The sequence below is a fragment of the Mastigoproctus giganteus genome, chromosome 4, assembly GCF_048544385.1.
Source record: "Mastigoproctus giganteus isolate SK-2022 chromosome 4, ASM4854438v1, whole genome shotgun sequence".
NCBI lineage: Eukaryota > Metazoa > Arthropoda > Arachnida > Uropygi > Thelyphonidae > Mastigoproctus > Mastigoproctus giganteus.
In genome coordinates, this window is record NC_143578.1 from 188,497,844 (window position 1) to 188,511,043 (window position 13,200).

At 36.7% G+C, this 13,200-nt stretch overlaps 1 protein-coding gene across 1 annotated transcript in view; it reads left to right on the plus strand.

Annotated features, from left to right (window-relative positions):
* LOC150087269 (uncharacterized) overlaps positions 1-13,200 on the plus strand; it is a 151,106-nt gene that overhangs the window by 115,916 nt on the left and 21,990 nt on the right. Inside the window, exon 9 of the mRNA XM_090372429.1 lies at positions 6,203-6,295. Within this exon, the coding sequence (XP_090228555.1) occupies positions 6,203-6,257 (55 nt within the window). The 3' untranslated portion in view covers positions 6,258-6,295. The remainder of the gene's footprint in view (positions 1-6,202; positions 6,296-13,200) is intronic.

Below are 13,200 nucleotides of genomic sequence, written 5' to 3' on the forward strand. Positions count from 1 at the left end.
TAGTTGAGGCATATGATGCAAGAAAGCAAGCAAGCTTATACAGCATCAGCAAAAAAAAAAAAAAAAACCCCTTCCTATTTCACCCATCCGGTCACGCCAAATGTTTGTCTAGTTCAGCCTTAAATTTATTTAAGCTACCAACTTCCACAACAACAGATGGAAGTCTGTTCCACCAATCAACTACCCCTTTGCTAAAAGCAAATGTCCGCACATCTATTCTACAACTATCTTTCCTCAATTTGTGTCTATGCCCCCTCAGGTTCTTAGTCTGAGCAAGCGGAAGTATCCCGTCAGCATTGAGCTTGCTCAAACCGTTCAAGGCCTTATACACCTCAATGAGATCACCTCGCAGGTGCCTAGTCTCCAGATGCTGCAACTTGCAGAACTTCAGCCTTTTTTCATAAGCACACCCCTTTGTTCCTCTCACCAATCTTGCTGACGTTCTCTGTACTCGTTCTAGCAACTCTACTTCCTTCCTAAAATGAGGCCTCCAGACCTGTATACAGTATTCAAAGTGTGGCTTGCACATTGCCTTATACAAAGGGATAATCACCTCCTTGTCTCGGATATCAAAATTCCTGTATATCATTGAGAAAACTCCATGACCTGCTATGTCAGCCCATCTGCACTGCTCAGAGAACTTCATATCTGACTGCACAAATACCTCCAGGTCTTTTTCATTCTCCACCTCCCTGAGTTAGTACCACAGAGTTGGTACGTTTGTCTTGGGCTACCCATATGCAGTACTTTGCATTTGTCAATGTTAAACTTTAGTCGCCACTTCTCAGCCCATCTGCCTAACTTTTCTAGACCCAGTTGCAGTAGCGTACTGTCATTAACAACCCTGCTAACTGTCGTGTCTTCTCCAAACTTGAAATTAAGCCCGATATACCTTCATCAATATCATTGATAAATACACAAAACAACAATGGGCAGAGCACTGAACCCTAGGGGACTCCACTAATAACATTAGTCCACATAGAGCAGTGTCCATTTATTACCACCCTCTGCCATCTCCCACTCAACCATCCCCTTTATCCATTGCAGCAACTTGCCCTTAATGCCATACAGCTCCAGTTTGTACAGCAGTCTTCCATGTGCAACAGTATCAAAAGCTTTCTTGAAATCCAAGTATATGATATCAGAATTATTTTTAGCATCCAGTTCCTTTGTGACCACATCGTAGTATTCAATCAAATTGGTCAGACAAGACTTCCCCCGTAGCAAACCCATTCTGTGTCTGAACTATTGCTGCTGTCTTGTCTAGATGATCCTGTATCACCTCTTTAACCAGTGACTCCATTATTTTCCCTGGAACAGAAGTTAAACTAACAGGTCTGTAATTATTTTTGTCCCACTTTGAACCCCCTTTGTGAATTGGGGATACATTTGCACATCTCCAATCATGGGGACCTCTCCTGACTCTAAGGATGCTCTCATAATTATGGTTAAGGGTTTGCTTACTTCCCTTGCTGCCTCCTTCATTATAACTGGATAGATTCCATCTGCCCCAGATACCTTTTTTATGTTCAACTTCAACAATTTCTCCTCCACTTTGCTCTCAGTTATTACAAAATCACTTAGCTCCCCGTTAGAGTTTGATAAACTTCTGGCATTCTCCTCATTGAATAATTCCTCATGTGTGAATGTAGATTCAAAATACTCATTCAGTTGATCAGCTACTTGAGCAGGATCATCAATAATCGAACTATCTATGTTAAGTGGACTAATATGATTCATCCCCTTCCTTCTAGGTAACAGTGATCACATAAGTAAAGAATTGCTGTTTTTCTTTGCGTCCTTTGCCAAATATTTCTTGTAATCTGCCTTCACCTGCCTAACCTCCTTTGTGACTTGATTACAGACTAGCTTATATCTGCCATAGGCTTCTGAGTCACCTGATAATTTATATGCATCCCATGCATTTTCTTTTCTGCCACGAGCCTCATTAATTCATCCGACATCCATTTAAGTCTGAACCTTGAACAGTATTTCTTAGTTGGTATGAAAAGCCTAGTAGCCTCCAAGTTTCAGACCCTGAAGGCTTCCCATTTAGAATTCACTGTTGGTAACATCATTATCAGTTGATCTCACTGTGTAGAATTCAAAAACTGTCTGAGACCTCTGTAATCACCTTTACAAAAACAAAAACCCTTCCCTTTGCCCTTGATGGTAGTTACATCTGTAAGTAAATTCCACATCAGTACACTGTGATCACTGTTACCTAGTGGTTCCTTTATCTACACATTTCTAATGCATGCATCATCACTGCTGATAATCAGATAAACGGTATTACTCCCTCTGGTTGCACCTCGAACATGTTGCTGTAGAAAACAATCCTTCAATAAATCCACAAGTCTTGCTGGCATCCAAATGACCAACCCAGAAGTTCCAGTCAGTATCTGGAAAGTAAAAATCCACTACAAGACATTCTGACTTACTGGCCCATTCTATTTCTCTGCACAACTGTTGTACTCATCAGCATCATTAGGCCTATGACGTACTCCTACTCTCATTTTCTCTTTCCCAGTGTTTGTCACACCAAACAGACTCAACATTCCACCCGTGTCAGCTGAATGCAGTTCCTTAGATTATGTGTTTCTTAACCAACAGTATAACCCCTCCTCCTCCTCCCCCCCTTCCTACCCTGTCTGTCCTTTCTGTACATGTTGTACTTCCCAAATTCCAATTCTTCACTGCTTATATCTGTGTGACACCATGTCTCTGATATCCCAACGGTACTGCCTTTGATGTCTTGATCAGCACTTCAAATTCATCAATTTTATTTACTATACTTCTAGAATTAGTGTACATGCAAGTATATATGCATTTGTTCTTACTCTTAGTAACCATAACACATCCCATGTATTTACTTGTTCCATGATAACTCCCAGCAGCTCTTGAAATCTCCAGCAACTTGCTCTCTAGGCTGCTACTCATTACAGTAGTTTTAGAAGGATTGAAATGAACTAGGTTATCTTTGCCCCACTGGAGATTTACCTGGAAATCAGCAATTTCAGTGGATATTCGAGAAGTTGAAGCTGTTTGTGCAGGGTGTGGTTTCTCAAACTGGAAGGTGGAATGTAATGTTCTATCATCAGCAAAACTATGGATAGGATTTCCGTTCAATGGAAGGAAGTTATTAATATAAAAGAGGAAAAGGGTTGCAGAAAGAACTGAACCTTGGGGAACACCACCTGCATTAGTGGTGAATTTAGAAGACAGAGCCATCTACCATGACCCATAGTGAGCAGTCAGAGAGAAAACTGGATGCCTAATTACAAAAAACAGTTGGCAAACACAATGAAAAGCCTTTGAAATTTTAGGAGCAACCTCTTGAGTTTCACCAAAATTTTCCATTGAATTTGTCCCCAGATGAGTAACATAAGCCAGAATATTACCAGTGGATTGACACTGACGGAATTCATACTTGAAATCGTTGATCAGATGAAAGTTTAAGGGTTGGCAGTTAATTGATTTCTCCATTACTTTACAAAGAGTAGAAGTAAGTGCAGTGGGACAATAATTGGATGGGAGGGATTTGTCATATTTGTCTCCCTTTTTAGGAACTGGCTGGACATGATCATATTTCTAAGCAAAAGGGAAAACACCTTTGGAATAAGAAAGTTGAAAAAAGCGACACAGAACAGGAGTAAGTTCAGCAGCACAGGTTTTCAGAAAATGTGGAGAAATACCATCAGGACCTAGAGCTTTCTTAGCATCGAGATTGTTCAAAATCCTTCTGACATCCTTTTGTTGGAAGACCACAGGAGGAATTTAAAGGAGTGTACTGGGAATGGTAGGAGGTGGTTTACCAAGATGTAGCCAAGTGGTCAGGAGTGCGAGTGCAGTAGCACACGCTGTTTAAGTGGACCGCCTTCAAGTCTGTGACTGCTAATTATGATTAACATTTGTATCGTTTGATTTATTTTAAACTCCACTTACCTGTTGGTCATGCCGAAGTATAAACCAGAACATTTTTTTAATCCCTGTCTTAGTGCCGTGAAGAGTTTATAAAGGTAGGGTACCTGCATGTACCTAGGACACTTACAATAAAGATCATATTTATCATCAATACATGAGTTGCAAGTAAAGTAGGATACTAGCAGATCAGCTTTATCTTTGGCTAAAGTGGCAATAAAACCATCTGGTTTTGACAGAGGTGGGAATAGAGATGGCAAAAGTTGCGGCCATTAGCTTTGACAAGAGACCAGAATGCTTGATTCCCTTTTGAACAAGAAGCGTTTTCTACTCTTAGCCTGTTAAAAATCTATTTTGTACTGGTTAATAACTGCTTTACAATTATTGTGAGTTTTGGTGTAAGCAGAAAATGAACCTGGAGATTTGGATACACGCCAATTGCGATATGCAACATTCATATCTTGAACAGCCTTAACACATTAATAGGAAAACCAAGGTTTAGATAAAGGGTGAGATTTTAAGGTGGAGTGCAGAGTAAAGGATTTCACCCCTACAAGAATAATTTCACTGACACAATCTGAGCAAATGTTGACATCAGAAGTTTTGAAACAGTAATCTGACCAAGCAAATGAAGAAATGAAATCTTGCAGATCATCCCATTTCATGAGGTCGAGAATGGCCACAAGAGAAAGGTTCCATTGGAGAAGAGACCATCACCAGGGTGTAATCTAAGGTGCCTAGAGGATCATCATCTCGACTGTGTACTTATAAGGGTTTGTGAGAAAAAGATCAAGTGTGTTGGCTGTGTGGTTAGGATTGTCTGATATTCTGGTAAGTAAATGAACAATTTGTGCAAGGTAATTGCAGAAGCCTCAGCATCTCAACCAGCTGGTCCATGTAACTAAAAAACAGAAGCCAGCTGGAGTTGTGAGTGTTAAAATCACCAAGGAAAATTATCTCACTATTAGAAAAGTTGGACTGGAGAAAGTCAAGTTTCAAAGAGTTTTGAGTGATTATTGGATTTGGTAGAACAATAGAGGCAACAGATGAATTTGACAGAATGGAGTAAAGAGATTTTAAGCCAAAGAAGAGAGGAGATTCCAAATTATTAAGTCTCTGACAGGGAATATCAAAGCAGACATTTACATAAGTACCACCTTTGAAGCGAAAGGAATCGTACAGCAAATAATTTAGACAACTGAGATGAGCAGTGGTTAAATCAACCTATAACTGGGATTCTGTCAGGAAAAGTACTTGAGGTTTGGCAGACTAACTGGAAATGGACACTGAGGTTGGAACTGAGACCACGTATATTTGTGAAATGAAAGAGGAAGTGTTTGGAAGGTTTAGATGCTTTTGCAGATAAGTTTGTTCTATTTGTTTGACAATTCGTGGTGTATTTAGTAGTAAGAAAAAGTGGGGAGGACATGTTGTATGAAATAATGAAATTTTTGGATATGGCATATACACAGCAAGGATATACCCAGCTCCTTGACATAACCTGGCCTCGACAATTCCTCCTGCATAGACACTACTCGGACTCCCTCCAGTCACTATCTGGCAGAGTAAAAACAGCGAGATTATACACTAGCTGATCCAGAAGCCTCCTATAGAGTAACCAATAGGTTCAGTCCAGTGGACTATCTAGCGGCTGGCCTTCAAATGCCATTTTAGAGCTGTACCCTCGAAATGTAAGGAAGCTTGGATCTCATCATGGTGTCCATCATGACCTCAAAAGATATCAGTCATTCTACATGATGGAACAGATGGGAGGGTTGCTGGAGCTTTGCTCTGGAGACTAAACATAGGTTCCACCACTTCAAGCCTCTACTGAACAATGTGGTGGTATTGCACTGGTTGATGAGAGTACATCATTGGTATTACAGATATATCCTTATCACTAAAATATCCTTGTCATCTGAATACAAAAAATATATAATGGTTTATACTTTTTTTGTAAATTAAAAAAAAAACAAAAAAACCATACAGTCAAAAGATATGTCATGAACATGTAATTATCTTGAAATAATGAAAAGCAGAGTTTAAAAGACCATGGGTCTTTTTTTTTTTTTATGCCGTTTAGCTTCTACATATTTGGGGGAGGACATAAATAAGAAGATTGAAATAGCCTGCCTGTGTTTTTCATAGTTAAAATTAGGCCAAATAGCTTTAGTTGTTTTGCAATAATTTAATAATTATTAATTTTTTTTATTATTATTATAAACTCAACTTCTAATTTTTATTTATATATATATTACTTTATTTTATTTTTTTTTTCCAGTTATGGGATATCAAATTTTTACAAGATTCCATTTCTCAAATACAGAACATTTTAACTTCTATTCCTGAAAGCTGCATAAACTGCATTCCAGTGGTAGGAGTTTCTTCATATTCTTTCAAAAACTGAGTTTTTCTCAATTTTTTTCTTTTCACTGATATATAATAAAAACTGTGTTAAAATTGGAAATTTTTTAAAATTTTCGAATTTCTACTAATCATATGCCTTTGCAAATGCTAATGTGTGATCATTTATATTTTCTAGTGAGTGCAAAGCTAATTAAAAATGTTGTTCAGCGTGTCAAAGAAATACAACATAATTTCAGGAGACATATTTTCAAATTTTACATGTATTGTAAAATCTGAAAAAAGTAACACGTTTGCTTTATGACATGATTTTTCAATTTCATGTGGTGGGAAACATAATGTAATTAGACATTTGCAGTAAAAAAAAAAAAAAAAAGCATAAGGACAGTGTATACTGCATAGAAAAAAATGCAAAAAATAGATGTAGCATTTCATAATAACAATTATGTCATATGTTCCAATTATTTATTTGCATCTTTTGTCATAGAATATAGCTTCCTTTGAGTTGTGCTAATTAGGTGCATTGCTCAGAAAAGTGTTAACCAGTAGCAAAATGGCAAAAAAATATGATTGTGGAAGAACAAAAACAAAAAGTATTAGCAAAATTGCATATAGAGATGGCTCTTGAAAATGGACCATTTTTTATTGCTACAGATGGCAGTAATCAAAGTGATTCCAGGCTACAGTAAACTTTTGAAATAACGGCACCTTCGGGGATTCAAGGTGCTGTTATTTCGATTTTTTCGTTATCTAGAAAGTTTTATTTTTAACGTATTTAATGCAGAAATAATGAGGCCAAATAAGAAATAGAGAGATTAAGAATGCAATTTTATTAACTGCACATTAAAAAACATAAACATGTTGATGATCCAATGTTCTGCCATGGTCCTATATTCTGCCATTAATACACTTCTGCTTACGCCCCATTCTATTTTCTTCATTATATCAAGTTTAGTCTGTGCGTGTAGCACAGTGGTATCGTCACCATCCTCCCCACACTGGATAGAAAAAGCCCAGGGTTTAAATCTCATCAGTGATGCGAGGAACTTTTTAGGCTTTTTTCACTCCGTGGCTGAGTTAGTAGGGCTCAGGAATAGATAGCAAGGTTTTTCCCCAGAAACTGGGGGTTTTCGTCCAGCAAAACAGGCAAATCGAACAGAGAACACACGCAATTTACAGACACAATACACATGGCTATATGAATTAACATTCCTGGTGACCGTAATGTAATAGTGTAATAGTTTGAATTATATAAAATTTGTCACTAAGCTTTAATGTTGTTTTTCTTTCTTCTCTGTATGAGGTTTATTAACTTTAGGAATAAAGTTAATAAACCTCATACAGAGAAGGATTTTTAATTTAAAACAGCAGTATAATCCGTGATATCAGTACAGAATTCACTTTGAAAATGGCAAACGTAAACAAATACAGTAATCACTTGACTTGCCATTTTCTTTTTTAGGCACTGCAAGACATCTCTGCTGTATGTATACATCCAATCTCCGTGTGCCATTATTTGGGGGTGCCGTTATTTCACAGTCTACTGTATATCCTACTGTAGTGCCCTTTCATAATAAAAAAAAATCATTGGACATCTGAACAATATGAAAGCTTGTGGGATTCCTTTAAAGTACTATCTGACATTTTAATGTTGCTAATGCCCCTTAATAATAAGCCTAAAAACTAGAGTAGCAAAAGACTATTAAAAGAGGAGATTGAACTCTTGTAATAGACTGTCCTTATCATCTTATTAATTTATCTGCTGAAAAATGAACTACATACCTTCCTGTGAAAGTGGATGAACACTTGGTGGAAATTTAGTACTATATGGAAAGAAGTGCTAAAAGGAAAGTTAGATTTCAACAATTTAAATATGCCACTAAAGTAAAACAGATTTTGAAATGTGTTTACAGTGTTCAAAATATGTTTTACTTCAGTTGGCTGTCTTTGGTTAAAAGTGTGGCTAGACTTAGAACAGTGGCAATCTTTTACAAGTCTATTTAAAAAAGATGCTAGAAGTTGTGAGAAAAGCAATATGAACACTTTTAGAATTACCATGCTGAAAGGTACAACAATGACTCATGTTCAAATCCAAAAGTTTAGAAAGAAGCAAATTATCCAGCAAATTATCTGATAATTCTAGGCATGTTATCCTCACTCATGCAGAAAGTCCGTTCTTTTTTCCATCTTTTGGCTTGAATAAAGCAATTTGTTTGATTCTTTTAAATATTATGCCAATATTTGAAAATCTGAACATAGCATAGCTCTTCAGTCCAGTGTACTTCACATCTACATGCTGAAGTCATTACTCCTAGATATGTTGAGGAATGTTATATGCAACTTTATTATATCAACGGTTTTTAAACCATTCACTTCCATTTTGGAAGTTGATTACCATAACAATAGCAGACTAAACTATAAGGATGATTCTGAGTTAGTAATGGCCATTTCTTCTGCCAAGTGTTTAGTCTAAAACAAGAGAAGATTCTGTTCGGTAAGGAAGTAAGTTTGCTTCCCATTGAAAAATAATGTTAAAAATGCCGAGTTAGCATAAATTTCATTAATTGCTAGTGTGAAATTTTCAAGTTTGAAATTTTTTGTGGGCAAGTTTCTAGAATTTCTTGGCATTGATAAAGAAATGGATGAAGTATGATGTTTTGTAGTATCAGCACTGTCAGTTTCATTGAACCTACCAGACACTAGTGCAGAGTGGTCAGGGTGCATAAATATACATGCTTTGAGTGACTGTGGTTGTTCAAGCCCACTGACTACTAAATATGGTGCTATTTCTCTCGCACTCGGCGTCTCCGTCTCCAGGTGGGCAGGAGCACACGCTTCTTGATTAGACCGGGGTTCGAACCCGTGACCACCAAATATGGAGGATGCGGAAAGGTCAGGGAATGACCACCGCAATATCCCCGGAGCAATATGGCCTTAGTTGCTAAAACTCCTACTCTCACACTTGTAAACTCTCCTAACTTATGTTCATCCCAGAGTATACACAGAAAATTTATTTATTATGAAAGAAGAAAGAATTGATGTGTGATGGTCCTTGGTTTAGGAATGGAAAAGTGCACAAGGAAGCTTTAAACATAATATATCCCAAACCATATTTGTCAGTTTAATCATTACTCATAGCAATGCTAAGTGTAAGAGAGTATTCTGCCAGGTTAGAAAAACAAAAACTGTGTACAGATCTTCTCTTTCTGCGAAGCTTTGGGAATGCTCATAATAGCCAAGTCTAGACACCTGAACAAAAGTAGCAACTAACATGAGGCTGTGCAAGTATTTTGATTTAAAGCACAGAGGTATGGTCATGTGAATGCTGATTAGTGTGCACAGTATCAATGAACATAGCACCACATCTGAACATTATTTATGTTTTTTTAATATAAATTATTTATTGAACCTGATATTTTTATTTTTTAGGTTATTTTTTCTTAGAACATTATAAAAATTAGCAAAACACATGGTAGTGCAATATGTTCTTCTATTGAAATATAGTTGCGTTAAGTTAGGAACTTGTTTCTTTCAAATGGTTGTGTTGTGGCTGCATAAAAACATTGTGTTATTAGCATAACAGTCTGACATATATATGATATGTAGCAAAATCATAAAACTATTAGTTGATAAACTGCATTTATCTCCTGCAAAGATGGCAAGAAGAACCCAGTAGACAGTTTTCAGGACCCATAGTGGTTCTTTAATTGTGGTAAATAGGTAGATCTAAAGTTTGAATCAATTAGGTTGGCATTAGTTGGATAATTTTGTTATATATAATTAACTTATAACTCCAGTCATTTGTTGGGCATATATCTTTGCTTTCATTTAGCTAGGGATATAACTAATTTAACACCGTGGTCGTTACAGTATAGCGTAACATATATTACAAACTTATTAGTGCAAGGTATAACGTAAAACTAGATAGCATAATACGTATCACTGCATTTAGGAATCTATTATATTAGTGTAGTATTGACGGTTAATTAATTAAGTTTATTAATTTTCATTGTTAATCAATTGTATTCAAATGAAAATCATGACCTCAGACTAGAGCAGCTAAAAAATGGGCACAAAGTAGCAGAAGTGCTGTGGCTTGGGGAGAACCGAAGGGGACGAAGTATACTGTGATCACTGCCACCTAGTGGTTCCTATAAAGGAGCCACTAGGTGGCAGTGATCACAGTGTACAGATGTTGGGTATACTTAAAGACGTAACTAACATCAGGGGTAAAGGGAAGGGATTTTGCTTTCATTAAGGTAACTACAGTGGTCTCAGACAGTTTTTCAATTCTATACAGTGGATCCAACTAATGATTTTACCAACAGTAAATTCTAAATGGGAAGCATTCAAGGAATTAATCTTGAAAGCTACTAGGCTTTTCATACCAACTAAGAAATACTGTTCAAGATTTAGAGCTAAATTGATATCAGATGAACTAATGAGGCTCGTGACAGAGAAGAAAAATGCATGGGATTTATATAAATTATCAGGCGACAGAAGCCTATGGTAGATATAAGCTAATCTCTAATCAAGTCACCAAGGAAGTTAGTCAAGCAAAGGCAGATTACGAGAAATCTTTGGTAAAGGGTGCAAAGAAAAACAGCAAAGACTTCTTTACTTATGTAAACTCTAGAATTAAGAGGATGAATCAGGTTTATCCACTTGATATCGATGGTTCCAGTTTTGATGATCCTGATGAAATAGCTGACAAATCGAACAAATATTTTGTATCTACAGTCACACATGAGGAATCCTGTAAGGAAGTTGAGGACATAAGCTTATTAAACTCTAACAGGGAGTTAATGATTTTGTAATAACGAGCAAAGTGGAGAAGAAATTGTTGAATCTAAACGTAAGAAAGGCACCTGGGGTGGATGAAATCTACCCAGTTATATTAAAGGAGGCAAAGGAAGTAATCAGATCCTTAGTTATAATTATGAGAGCATGCTTGGACTCAGGGGGAAGTCCCCACAGACTGTTGATGTGCAAATGTATCCCCAATTCACAAAGGGGGGATCAAAGGGTGACACAAGTAGTTACAGACCTGTTAGTTCAACTTCTGTTCTGGGGGAAATAATGAGTCACTGGTTAAAGAAGTATTGCAAGATCATCTAGATAAGACTACAGTAATAATTCAGACACAGCATGGGTTTGTTAAAGGGAAGTCTTGTCTGACCAATTTGATTGGATACTATGATGTGGTCACAAAGGAACTGGATACAAAAAATAATTTTGATATCATATACAGTAAAACGTCGGTTATTTGGAATAAATTTGAAAGGCTGATCTTTCGTTTTTTTTTTTATTAATAACAGTAGTGCAGTAAGCACAGGTTATATTGATCATGTTTGCAAATTGAATTTTAATTCTAATAAGTGAAAAATCGAGTTTACTACCCATTTATAACAGATTGTACAAACAAAAAGCCCAGTAAACCAAAAACTGCAAATTGTTTTCATTGTTTTATGGTTGTGACCTTCAGAAATGTGCTTTAGGAAAATATCACAGAGACCTGGATTTTCTCGGAAACCATGAGTGAATTTCAGATTAGTTTAGCTCCAGATTCGGTAAGAATAATATCGGCTTGAAGCTGTACGATTTATTATTTTTCTCAGTTTTTTATGGTAAAATATGAGTGAAAAGAAAATGCGTAATTTTTAAACATTGCAACAAAAAATGGAAATTATTAATAGAATTAGAAGAGGAAATTTTAGGAAATTTCTACTGTGGGTACTTCAACAATTTACAACATCAAGAAAAATTCCAATGCTATAGCAGAATTTGTGTCGATTATGGATAGTGAAGGAGGTTGTTGATGTTGATTAACGGTTTTAAGACACAAGGGCATCAAAGGCCACGACGTGTCTTTCCAGGGGATTTTTTTTTTTTTTTTTTTTTTTTTTTTTTCAGATTTGCTTGTAAAATTGGATTTATCGAATAAAGTTAGAGTTCATCTAGATTTGCAGAGTTGTCTAATATCTGTTTTAAAGTAAGTGGGTTCTGATTATTGCATAAACTCTGAAAGCAAAGGAATCTGGAATTTCTGAAGCATGGGCATACCAAAAGGATGTGTTTTACTGTAAGCAGAACTTGGCATTGAAAACAGAGAGGGGGGTCTCATTAGCTAGTAAATAATAATGTGTAAGATGGGTGTGGCCAATTCTTAGTCTGGCAAGCATTACTTCTTCTCTGCGACTTTTTCTGATGCTTGAGTCCCATGTTTGTGGGTATGGTTTTATTTCCTGCAGTTTATTGTTCATTTGATTTCTCCATATCTGAGCCCATTCATCTTCACATGCTCTAATAATAATTGGCCTAAAATCAGAGTGTGGAACTATCTTTGTATTGTTCGGCAGTTCAGAAGCTAACTTTGCTGCATTATCTGCTTTTTCATTGCCTTTTATTCCAGAGTGTCCTGGGAGAGAGTTATTTTAGAGTGTTTTTTTTTTGACAGAGGTTGATTAAAGGATCAATTTCTAGCAGGACAGGATGACAAGAATGACATTTACCTTGTATGGCTGATATAGCACTGAGCGAGTCAGAATATATTAGGACAGAAAGCGCTGACCGTTGACATATTTCACTTAATGCAAGTTGGATGACATATAATTCTGCAGAAAGTATACTGTACTCAAGTGGAAGAGATTTTGAAACCACATACGAAGGGAATACAGCTGCTGCATCTACTTAAGAGTTGCGATTTAGAACCATCCATATAGATTACGAGTTTCCCAGTGTGTTCCAATGTATGGTTGGCATGCAGCTGTTGGATGTTAAAGGAGGATATAGTGTTTTTTGACCATTGAAAGAAGTATAGATCAATGTCCACATCATGTCCCTCCCATGAAGGTGGTGCCTCCGTAGCCAGGTGGGCAGGAGCGGCAGTGCATAGCACACGCTCCTTGATTAGAC